The following is a 12958-nucleotide window of genomic DNA, read 5'->3' on the forward strand; positions in this document are numbered from 1 at the left end:
TACCTGTATGAACTCTGTGGCAGAACAGGTTCTGGGGAGCTGGGGTTTTTTTCACCGTGCCAGTGGCTGCTCATGAGCGACGCATGCAGACTTCTGCGGCCATTTGAGGAGATCACCAAACTGGTCAGTCGCAGCCGTGGTGCCATCAGTGACATGGTACCTTATGCCTTCTTTATGGAGCGTGCATTGCGTCGTGTCATTGATCAAGCTGTGGAGGAGCAGGAGCGGGAGGATGAGGAAGTCGCAATGCTGGATGAATTCCCAGGGGGGGCTACTCTATCTGAGACAAGTGAACAACAGGAGTCTGAAGAGGAGTCAGAGGAGGATGGTGCCGGGGCGGATGAGGAGGAGCAAGAAGAGCATGCTTTAAACCTTTCTGGGATCCCTGTTGTTGTGCGTGGATGGGGAGAGGAGAATGAAGAGGGCGACATTATCTTGGATGATGAGCAGGAGCCAGGCCACCACACCGCTTCCAGTTTAGTGCAAATGGGGGCCTTCATGCTCCAGTGTTTTAATAGGGACCCCGTATAAAAAGCATAAGGGTCAAGGACCAGTACTGGGTGGCAACGTACTTAGACCCCCAGTACAAACACAAAATGGCGGAAATGTTACCGCGGTCACAGAGGGCTGTCAGAATGGAGCACTTCCAGGCCTTGCTTCGAGGAATGCTGCACTCTGCTTTTGCGTGCGCTGGCAGTGGAGCAATTCCCACTTCCAGAGAAGGAGTTGCGGGTACCAATCCAACAGCGCCTGCAAGAAGAGGCCGGTTTGAAGATGTGTTGGTGACTTCTGATATGAGGTCATTCTTTCAGCCGACCCATCGACAGGTGTCATCCGGATCCAGCATCAGGGAACTCCTAGACTGTCAGGTGTCCGGCTACATTGGGTTAACGGCCGATGTGGACGCTCTGAGGAGTGATGAACCCCTGGACTACTGGGTGGGCATGCTTGACCTCTGGCCAGAGCTTGCCCAATTTGCAATCGAACTGTTGACTTGCCCCTCGTCCAGTGTCCTGTCCGAAAGGACGTTCAGCGCAGCAGGGGGGATCGTGACCGATAAGCGTACTCGCCTAGCTCACGACAGTGTTAACTACCTCACATTTCTAAAAATGAATGAGGCACGGATCTCGGAGGAATTCAACACATGTGACCAGTAGACCATGTATATGTCTAGAACCAATTTTTTTAATCGAGCACACAGACATTCTTTCTTCATTTGGCTCACTTCCTTGTACAAAAAAAGCACACCGTACTATATGCCCATACCCTCCTGTTTGAAGAGGTTGAGCGGTGTCATATTTCTCCTGGGGCTGCTTATTATGAGGGGCTCCCACCATCCCTGTGCTGTGCTGACTTCCTCCTGGGGCTGCTTATTATGAGGGGCTCCCACCATCCCTGTGCTATGCAGACTTACTCCTGGGGCTGTACCTCTGCTGTGCATATTATGAGGGGCTCCCACAATCCCTGTGCTATGCTCATTATGAGGGGCTCCCACCATCCCTGTGCTATGCTCATTATGAGGGGCTCCCACCATCCCTGTGCTGTGCTGACTTCCTCCTGGGGCTGCTTATTATGAGGGGCTCCCACCATCCCTGTGCTATGCAGACTTACTCCTGGGGCTGTACCTCTGCTGTGCATATTATGAGGGGCTCCCACTATCCCTGTGCTGTGCTAACGTCCTCCTGGGGCTGCTTATTATGAGGGGCTCCCACCATCCCTGTGCTATGCTGACTTACTCCTGGGGCTGTACCTCTGCTGTGCATATTATGAGGGGCTCCCACCATCCCTTTGCTATGCTCATTATGAGGGGCTCCCACCATCCCTGTGCTATGCTGACTTCCTCCTGGGGCTGCTTACGGTGCAGGTGTCAGTGCTGTATATCACGGTGCCGGTGTCAGTGCTGTATATCACGGTGCTGGTGTCAGTGCTTTATGTCACGCTGCTGATGTCAGTGCTCTCTATCACGGTGCTGGTGTCAGATCACTCTATCACGGTGCAGGTGTCATTGCTGTATTTCACGCTGCTGATGTCAGTGCTCTCTATCAAGGTGCTGGTGTCAGATCACTCTATCACGGTGCAGGTGTCATTGCTGTATGTCACGCTGCTGATGTCAGTGCTCTCTATCACGGTGCTGGTGTCAGATGACTCTATCACGGTGCAGGTGTCAGTGCTCTATATCACGGTGCTGGTGATCATCTCCTGCACCCTCTTCTTTACCTACCCTGACCTTCCCTCTCCTCCATTGCCTTCATGGGCTCCACAGTCCTGAATTGTCACAATTTCACATATAAAAAAAGAATGCTTGTAGTGGTCGATCCCAGATTCACCTCATACATGTGTTATGTCATTGGCCATGTGGTGGGACTATGTGTGCACAGCTAGTAATTATTTTGTGGCTGCAAAATCCTCATCTAGTCCTCATCTAGTTAGGCTTCTATGCATAGAGAGATGTGTATGTTTATGCACATGTGCATGAGTCTGATGGTTAGCACAATGGGGTTAATTTACTAACATTTACTGCATGCGATACCATGGTCACGTGACTCATTTGCAGAAATTATCACATGTAGTGAATTAAGACCAATTCATTATAAAAAAAAAAATAATGATTATTCAGTAAATAGTTTAAAAGCTCTTAAGTCCAATTCACAAATGGACCAGAAAGTAAAAAAACATGCGATATTTACCACCAGGGTTTTGCTGCCGGTATCATGTGTTTTTTTTGTTTTTTTAAACACAGCGTGGGGGTCCCCCACGCAGTTTTTTGGACAAATAGCTGGTTGCTAAGGAGCGGGGCAGGAAACCGATTGTATCGTCCTTAACATCAGATGACTCATCAGCTGTCAAAAATGCAGAGAATTAAAAATGATGAAAAAAAAAAGGCAGCGTGCCCCCCCCCCCCCCATTCCATACCAGACCAACATTTTTTTTAAATGTTACGCCCCCAAAATCCATATCAGACCCTTATGCGAGCATGCAGCCTGGCGTGATTGGCGATGGATTCACATCAGGGGACACTTTTTTTATTTTTTGATAAAGGAATTGTCAAAAACTGTCTCTGTGTTATTACTTTATAGCCCCATACACAATATCAGTTTTTCTGCTGATTTTTTCTTTCGGATTTACCGAAACCATTTAATATGATGTCAAACCTTAGGAGTTTCAATTTGTATGCAATCAGACAGGCCCTTGCACTACATGGTTTTGGTAAACCTGAAGGAAAAACTCAGCAGAAAAACTTATAGTGTGTATGGGGCTTAAGACACTTTTATTGTGAATGGGTAGGGGTACTACTATATGTACCTCATACTCATTCACATGAAGGGGATCTATGGGCCTCCTTCTTAAAGGAGGCTTCCATATTTCGATAAGCCCTGTGCCCGCAGACCCCCAGAACCACCGGCCAGGGTTGAGGGGGTGAGGCTCTCATCAACATGAAGACAAGGTGCTTTGGGGTGGGAGGGGGGCTTATCGCTTGCTTGCCCTCCCTCCCTTTTCTGACCTGCCGGGCTGCATGCTTAGCATAAGGGTCTGGTATGGATTTTGGGGGGGACCCATGCTGTTTTATTTTTCATTCAGCTGCCAGCGGGGAACCTGCTGACAGCTGGTGAGTCCTCTGTTGTCAAGAACTTCGGCGGCCAGTGGCCGTTTCTTAGCTACCAGCTCAATGTGGTAAATTACTGTGTTAAATAATGTGGTAATTACCACTAAATATATCAAATACCACATTCGGTATTTAACACTTGCACAATTGGTATTGCATGCGGTATTTTACCACATTTTAGTAGCCGTTATTGACCCCAATGTCAGTAGATGTCCAGGTTCCAGATAGGTAACCATACCAAAGTTCCGATCCAGTTGGTGAGCGGGTTGCTACCCACCGTTTTCTAAACTATTGCACCTAGTCAGACTTATATACAGGCCTCGCTGGGATACTTAGTCCCACGGAGGAGTATAGCAACTGACGCTAGGCAGGCATAAGGCCTACTTACTTTCACACTTCAAGCACTGTACTGTATTTGCGGAAGCAACACTAGGATCCCCCTTAACTCAACTTTAACTGCTTTAACCTTGGATTACAAATTTATAAGGAGTTACCATTGCTAGAGAAGATCAGAAGATAAAGACTGAGTATTTTAAGTGAGATCTCACGCATAGCTATAAAAGTAGGGGGAGCAAGTATTGTTTGTAACTGTTTTATCAAAGTTCATTGTTCTGTCAATCTATGTTGGATGACAGTACAATTGTTGTAATCACCTATCTACAAATATATATAGTAAAATATACTTTGGTTAAGTAGCTTGTTGCGTGGAGTATTGTTTTCTCCCAGTAGATGGAGCCAGTGGATCCTGAGAGAAAAATACAGGTATATTGTGATATATTATATTGTACTGTATTGTATTGCACCACAGCTGTGTCAAGGGGACTGAGCCAAGTTAGTGGGGTTTATTAGCAGAGTGCAGGCCCAACTCAATTCAGCAGCTCCTTCGGGGGTCAGTGCTACACGTGTAGGCTCGTAGCCCGGGATTTACCATTACCCCTCACAGGAAAGAACTGTGCATGTGGTGAATATAGGACAGAGGGTTGTTTTTTTTGACTACGCCATTTTGTGAAAAATTAAGGACATCCGCTGTTGGCGTGTAAGCATGGGAGGAGCCTGGAAAAAGCCAGCGAGTTGCGCAGCCGGAGGAACCAGTGGGAGGAGTCTAGTCTGTTTAGTTTCCCTGCACGAGGCACCGCGTGAGTGTGTTGCAGGAGAGGAAGAAGCAGGTTATTTCTTTTGGATGGAGAGAAAGAAAACCTTTAACCCAGAGATGTTTCGTGCTCCGGGAATGTCGCCCAACATGGGACCCCGAATGCCGTCAATGGGAGTTCCTATGGGTGTGAGACTCCCAGGAGCAGCGTTGACTGATACAGGGATCCACCTGGCCCCTCAAGGGGGTTTCATCCTGTATGCATCTGGAGACATCGAGGCCCTGGGAATGCTCTGTGGAAGGTGCGAAGGACTGTTTGTGAACCCCCGGCCGTTTGAGCGCTATCCTGCCTGTGGGGAGTATTTCTTCAAGGTGGAGCAGTAAATCGCACTACAGAAGGCCTACCGTGTGGAATGGGCCGAGGAGCCAGCCATCTTTGCTCCTTCAGTGAGGCCTTCTGCAACAGCGATACCTGATACCGCTAACATTCCTGAGAGGGATGTCACGGCTTCCACCACTGCAACTGCCAGAGAGATCACTCTGGAGCGGATGGACACTACTTCTTCCACCATTACTGAAGTCCCCATGCCTGCTTTGGAGAAAGTGGGGTGTACAAAATCTTCCCGGAATCACAACGGAAGACCACTGCCAAGTCCGGCCAGACCCAATCGGGGGAAGAAGGTTGCTTCGGGGAAAGCTACACAAACTGTGAGTAAGACTGTAGTTAACTATTTGCCGGCAGAAGAATTCCGGGACTCGGAGTCCTTGTCTGACACAGGGGACAATCTTTTTGAGTCGATGTCCCAAGAGTTGTTGTGGGCCGGAGGGGATGATGTGGCCACTACTTGTACAAACATTTTGGGCTGGCTAGCCCTTACATCGGGGAGTGGAACGCCAAGATGCGGAAACCCCGATCACCGTTAATGGGACTTTGCCCAAACCTGTGAACTTGCCCACCCTAAAGAGAGACTCTGCCACGTTGGTGCATAGGTCCCCAAATTCATGTATATCTCCTGGGGAGGGAAGTGCCCGCACGCTACCCAGGCTTGTAAAGTCTCAGCGGCTCCTAAACAAATGAGTAGCTGCTAAGTATGGGTGATCATGGATGTGATCGAAGAGAACCGCGAGGCATGGTACGAAGACGATGTTTGGAGTTATCTGCAAGTGCCACAGCCGCTTCGCAAGAAAGCCTTTTCACCCAAGCTGTATGAACGGTTTGTCGGTTGTCTGCAGCATTGGAGCTACGGTCAGCATATCTATGGAGACAAAGTCGTCATTTGCACACCAGACAAAGATAGTGCCGTTTACTTTGTTACCACTGTTGATGCACAGGGAAAAGACCTAACTCTACCAGAGATTAAAAGAGATTTGTTTCCTTTTTCTGAAAAAGTGAGGACTGTGGGGATTACCATATGGGTCGCAGTACCTGCTTTTAGGGAAAGACTTGCACTTCAGTGACTCTGACTACTAGGTGGCATGAGTCGGCACAAATGGTTTTTTTTTTCCATTTAGCTTGTTTGAGAAAAAAAAAGGGTTTTAAACGTTTAGAAGAGAGGATCTCATTGAGACTGGGATGAGATCCTGCTTTCTAACAAGTTCCGTGTGTATTTTTGTTTTTGTTTGTGTGTTTTTCTTTTTTTAGTATTCACCAAGATCTTCTATCAAAACTGCCGGAGCAGGGGGGGTGTAGATAGGTAGAAATTGGGTGGTATATGTGTATTGTACTTATGTCTACGGTTTTATTACTGTGATGTTTCACATGTTTTCATTCCTTCCCTTTCCCCATTCCCATCCTAAAGTTCAGGTACTAAAATTTTTCTAGCTTTAGAAATAGTTTTTTTGCTAGACGATGAGGACATTGTCTAAATCACCAAGGGGAGTATGTTTTTTGGAAATTGAATGTTACCCTTAAACCGCAGTTTGGTTTGGGAATGATTACTTTAAATTTTTACCTCAGCATCAGTCTGACTGGACTGAAGGGTGTTCTGCCTGGCCATAGGGGGCACTGTCACTTCTGGCAGGTATGGAAACACAGTCTGGTTGGGTGCTTTAAGGTTACTTTCTTTCAGAACCAGCCCAGTGGGAGTGTCACTCTCAAATTCAGCCACTCCTTCGGGGGTCAGTGCAGTGGGTTTGCGCAAAGCAGCCCAGATCCTCCTCTTTTTGGATCCCCCGCTGGTGCTCCTGCCCCCCCCCCCCCCCCAGCCGAGTGCACCCACAGCAAGCAGCTTGCTATGGGGGCACCAGAACTGGGCAGCTTCTCTCAGTGTTCATTCAGACATGGAGCCGTGTTTCGGCCCTGCCCTCTCTCTCCTCATTGGCTCACTGACTTTGATTGACAGCAGCAGGAGCCAATGGCGCCAATCAGGAGGGAGAGCCCTGGACAGACGGGTCTCTCATGTAACTTTGTTGGATCTAGATAAATTACCTTTTGCCTTTAGAGCCAATTTACATTTCTGACCTTGCTTTAAAGCTTTTGTTACCCCAACATTTAATATTCCTGAAATGCGTCTGCTGTACCATGTACTTGTATGAGAAAGTATTCTATTCTCTTTATATTGCTTTCTTTATGTGAAATCCCTGGTGTTCCTGCTAGTCCCTTTACTTTCCTAATAAAAACTGACCATACTAAACAGGAGAACACACCATGGTCAGTTCTCTCTCTGTACTCTCCTCCAATTACCAGACTGACATGCCCCTGTTGCACAGCTATTCACTGGGAAGATCAGTGTGCTGCTGCTTCTCCTCCCCCCAGCTCTTATGCAGCTGAGGACAGAGGGAATGTGGTCACTTATAAAAAAGGGAAGAAAGGTATTTAGAATGTTTTTTTATATCTTCATATATTTGTAATGTTTTGTTTTTCATTTCTATTTCATTTCTATTTTAAACTGAATGGGTTGTTTTACAAGGTGATCGTTTACAATCTGTCTGCAAGCAGTCTGCTTATGAGGTTAGATGTGCATATCAGAAACTTGAGCTACAATGCTGCATAACAACCAGCAGATTATGGAGGCTCAAATCTGAACATTACCGTCAGTTCCAACAAACTTTTTTTTAATGTTTAATTTTATTGTTTTTTTATCATTTTTATTTCGTAGTGCCACATAAAAAATACAATAAATAAAATGTAAAAAAGACTTTAGTGGTGTTATAGAAAATTAACTTGCTCTTAAAAGTGGGTGTAGTACCCTGTTTCCCCTAAAATAAGACCTAGCATGAGTGTCGGTGATGGGTGCAATATAAGCCCTACCCCCCAAATAAACCCCACCCTCTTCCCCCAAAAATAAGCCTTCCCTGAGAATAAGACATAGAAGGACTTTAACTAGGGCTTATTTTGGGGGTAGGGCTTATATTGCAGCCATCGTCGACAATCACGCTAGGTCTTATTTTAGGGGAAACAGGGTACTATACATGCCTTCAGGGCCGATCCTAGGGTGACAGACGCCTGGGTGCAGAAATATTTCTGGCGCCCCCACATGGGCATGGTCATCTTGCTAACTCCTCCCCTTTACAAATGTTTCTATGGCAATGATATGGTATGTTTTGTGCAGTGTATTTAGCTAAAATTTACATTTAAAGCTTTTTTAACCACTTCAGCCCTGGAAGATTTGGCTGCTAAAAGACCGGGTCATATTTTGCGATACAGCACTGCGTCACTTTAACAGACAATTGTGCAATCGAGTGCCGCTGCACCCAAACAAAATTGAGGTCCTTTTTTTCCCACAAATGAAGCTTTCTTTTGGTGATATTTGATCGCCTCTATGGTTTTTATTTTTTGCTCTATAAACAAAAAAACAGTGACAATTTTGAAAAAAAAAACACAATATTTTGTACTTTTGCCATAATAAATATCAGCAATTTTTTCTCATTTTAGGCCGATATGTATTCTTCTACATGATTTTGGCAAAAAAAAATCGCAATAAGCGTGTATTGATTGGTTTGCGCAAATGTTATAGGCGTCTACAAAATAGGGGATAGATTTATAGCATTTTTATTATTATTTTTTTTACTAGTAATGGCGGCGATCTGCGATTTTTTTATCAGCACTGCAACATTATGGCAGCATATTGGACACTTTTGACACATTTATACAGCGATCAGTGCTATAAAAATGCACTGATTACTGTAAAAATGTCACTGGCAGGCAAGGGGTTAACACTAGGGGCTGATCGATAGGTTACCTGTGTTCCCTGTGTCTGTCTCTAACTGTAGGGGGAGGGGACTGGCCTAGAGGAAATGACAGATCGTGGTTCTTAGCTATTAGGGACTCATGATATGTCACTCCTCACAGAACAGTGATTTGTGTGTTTATACACACACGTCCCTGTTCTGCCTCTCGTGCTCGTGATTGCTCGTGGCCGGGCGGTCATCGCGACCATCGGCCACAAGCATCGGCACCCCCACAGTGCGGCGGCACGCACGCGCCTGTTATCCCGGTTTCTTAGCCGACGTATAGCTACGACAACCTGCCACAGTATAACGACGGCGGCCGGTCGGCAAACGGTTAAAGTAGAACTAAGAGAAAATCGACTTCTTTTTCATTTATTTTTTATTTTATAGAGTACAGGAGGGTTATAGCCCCTGTCAATTGTTTTGCGCCCTGTGTCTCATTGGTTAGATTTCACTTCCTGTACCATAGCCAAAACAGGAATTGAGAGGACCTCCTTCCAAAGCGAGGGAATCTCTTGTTCTCACGTCACCAGAACTAGTGTACCCATTGGAAAGTTTACCCCTTCCTGGTGATAACCCAAAAATTGGGATTATCTTTCACTTTCGGCGATAACAGTAAAAATGAGAAAAGGAGAGAGCGAATCTCACTAACGAGGTCACAGACAGCAATTAAGAGTCCTGACAGTCATTCTCTCCACTCTATCCAAACCTATAAAATGCTTTGCCTTTAGTTGTACTTCAAAAGTAACAAATATTTCTTGACCAGGCAATTGTTGACTTGGTAAATCATCCCATTTGTTTGATACAAAACAACAGTTAGCTGTTAACACTTTCCAAGATCTTTCATTTTATTCAGACTCCAAAATATGGCAGAAATTTATTGGCGGTGTTAACTCTATAAACATTTTCCTCCCTGATGAATGTAGACATGGCTTCCAAGATTTACTATCCTAACAAAATATGCCCTCCAGCCTGAGCAGTGGGAAGCCGAAAGTGTGTACTGTTGATGGGGAACATGTGCTTGGTACATTCTGCTACTGCTGATGGTGCCTTGAGTTCCTGCACAGTCGACAAGTGCTAGAGTGTCACAGTAAATACCTGTCAATCACAGACTCAGTCCTCCTTTCCCCTTATCCCTAGCATCTGCTCCAGGCTTGTCATCCACTTGTCACATTATACCATTTTAGGTACATTGAACTTGTTGATGCCTGATACCAGATACAACCTGTCCTTTACTATGTCTCCTGCTGCAGCCTAGTTTCTTTTCAGCTTAGCAAGATAAGGGTGCAGTAAATTGGGGGGTATTTTTATACAAGAGACAACTAACATTTTTTAAAATGGACATATCATTTAAAGGCAGATTACTGTGGATTACAGATAACCTTTGCATGTTAGCAAATTTACTCTGGCACCTATTGCGGAATGTGTTGCATGTCAAGAAAGACAAGAGGACAACAGATTCTGGAAATTCTCAGGTAGCCCTAATGATATCGTATTTTGTATAATTGAAGTTTTAGGTGTCTTTTAAATTGTATCAAACCCTCTGCATATGTATAGCTTTCTCACATACTTTCATTCTGTTATGTGGTGCCTGGCAGCAGGCTGTTGTAAATGCTTTTTACATTACATTACATTTGGCATTATAGTCAGAGAAATTTCAGACTGTGTTCTTGTTCCTTATACTGTATGTTTTTTTTCTTAATTTAGAAGATGTAGATGTGAAAGAAATCAGCATGATGTTAACTAACATAACCAGTATCAGTTAATGCATTACATGGGGGCAGCCATTTTTACACATTACATATGCAGGCACTACTTCCTGCATGGTGAGCTGGGCAGCATTTTGTCTCTTATCTCATTGCAAGTCTACCAGACAAGATCTGTGTGATTGAAATCAATACATTTTCTAGTCTATAATACACCCAAAATGCAGATAACCACAAACCATTAGGTTTAGGCTTTGCAGTTTTTAGGTTACATAAGGGAGCTCTGAAGAAGCACTTTTTCCTTATAATTTGCAGTGAAGTACCACTTTTTACTCAGAAAAATAAAATGATTCATTAATACTTTAATTTCATATGAAGTATGACATTTAACAAAGAGTACTTCTTGATGGATGTTTTAATTTGTATACATACACTGTTTAATTTGTGCACACTCTTTTCATATTTTAAACCTTATTTATGTACATCTATTATCTGATTGCTCTAACACATTTTGGAATTGTTTACACAAATTTTGGCTACACATTCTTTCCTACAACTTTGGTTAATCAATTAATTGCTAGTTGCATTGCAATATTGGTATAGCAATTATGTGTGTTTTTCATGTTAATGCTGCTAAAATTAGACACTATATTGCAAGTATTGTGCTTATGCCAAAATAAATACCAGAGAATTTTGCCTGTTGTAATTTGTCATTTTGATGTATAGTACTAAAAAAAGTCTGTTAAATTAGTTTCATTGCAGTACACAAATGTTTCCATCCAAATTAACGTTATTCTAATTTAAATATTACTAATGGCAAATAACGAGTTGCATTCAAAATGTATGAAAGCCATTGTTTGCCTCAATGTAATACATATTATACCCACTCATACATTGCCAGGTTTTAGGTAACAAATAGGCAAAGATATATCAAAATGTTTCTCTTCTCCTATTTTAGGTGTATGACATTGTATTAGGGAAAGAGAGAGCCTAGTTAGTTGCTTATGCAATGTTTTTAGCATCCCTTTTTATCATGATTGTTCTGTTCTAATTTTTCTCTAAAGTCCCCCTATCTTTTCTACTTTGAGAATTTTCACTTTATGCTATTGTTATGCTATATTTTTTGTTGGCTACTGGCATTCACATGTGTGGCTAATTTCTTTTTTTTTATACATTTGTTTGGCTATTAATACTATTCAAATGTCCTTTTAGAATTGTAATTTGTAGTTCTGCTAACAGACAAAGATAGGTAAAGATGCTAATCTGTTATAGCTGTGGGGTATTCAAATGAGAGATATATAGATATATATTCAAATGAGAGAGATATAATAATAATAATAATTATTGTTATTATTATAATTAATAGTAGTAGTATTCATATTAGTAGTAAAAAATAGCTTACCGTATTTATTTTCGTATGCTTCTTTCTAAAAAAAAAAAAAAATTCCCTTTTAATATTTTTTATTTGCTTGAATTCACATTACTGTATCCATTTGGTAACATTACAGTTCTTCTGTCTCCTCTCCCTTAAGAATGTCTTTATATATATTGCTGCTGCTTTTTATTTAAAGACACTAATATTGAATCATATTTTTTGAATTCTACTCATCTACTTAATATAACTATTAATAATTCTATTTAGTGTAGGTACTGGACATTCATATAACATATGCAGTGCAGTTAAATCTGTTAGATAACTATATTGATTTGTAACTTTGTCATTTAATAAAAATCCAGGGATAACATAGTAAATAATGTATTTTATTAACTCTTGCAAATATTGGGCCTTATTTAACATTGGGTCTTATTGTAGTCAGTCAAACCTTCTCCAGATGTTGCAGGGGTTATTATTGCGGCCACTGGCACCAATGCTGTGTTTTTTTTTTTATTGCAGTCATTGACACCAAATCTTAGCCCTTGTACACACGGTTGGACATTCCGATGGAAAATGTCCGATCGAACCATGTTGTAGGATAATCCTACTGTGTGTGGGCTCCATCGGACTCTTTCCGTCGGAAATACCCGACCGACAAAGTTTTAGAGCTGGGCTATAAAATTTTCCGACAACATGATCCGATTGGACTTTGTCCGATCGTTTGTAGAGAATTCCGATCGGACAAAGTGCCACGCATGCTCAGATCAAATTACTAGACCAAAGCTATTGGCTACTAGCCTGAACGTTGTCCCATCGTAACGATCGGATTTTCCGTCAACTTTGTCCGACCGTGTGTATGCAACACCAGTTTCGGACAAAATCCGTCGGACAAAATCCAACGGATTTTGTTGTCAGAATGTCCCACCGTGAGTACAAGGGCTTAGACTTACCAACCTCTAGTACTTGGCCTGCTTGTAGAATTCACAAAATTTACACATAGAACCTCACACTGG

The 12958-nt window shown here is 43.1% G+C and overlaps 1 protein-coding gene across 2 annotated transcripts in view; it reads left to right on the plus strand.

The window, feature by feature from the left end:
• The window catches only part of MYLK4 (myosin light chain kinase family member 4), a 232870-nt gene that overhangs the window by 75591 nt on the left and 144321 nt on the right, over positions 1-12958 (plus strand). Inside the window, exon 1 of one of the 2 annotated variants that reach the window (XM_077492099.1) lies at positions 10104-10339. The exons of the other annotated variant lie outside the window; for it this stretch is intronic. Within the exon in view, the coding sequence (XP_077348225.1) occupies positions 10202-10339 (138 nt within the window). The 5' untranslated portion in view covers positions 10104-10201. Of the gene's footprint in view, positions 1-10103; positions 10340-12958 lie in introns of those variants that run through there. 2 annotated transcript variants of the gene reach the window in all.

The sequence above is a fragment of the Lithobates pipiens genome, unplaced genomic scaffold (genome assembly GCF_037356315.1).
Source record: "Lithobates pipiens isolate NorthernLeopardFrog02 unplaced genomic scaffold, aLitPip1_a1.2 Scaffold_19, whole genome shotgun sequence".
Taxonomy (NCBI): domain Eukaryota; kingdom Metazoa; phylum Chordata; class Amphibia; order Anura; family Ranidae; genus Lithobates; species Lithobates pipiens.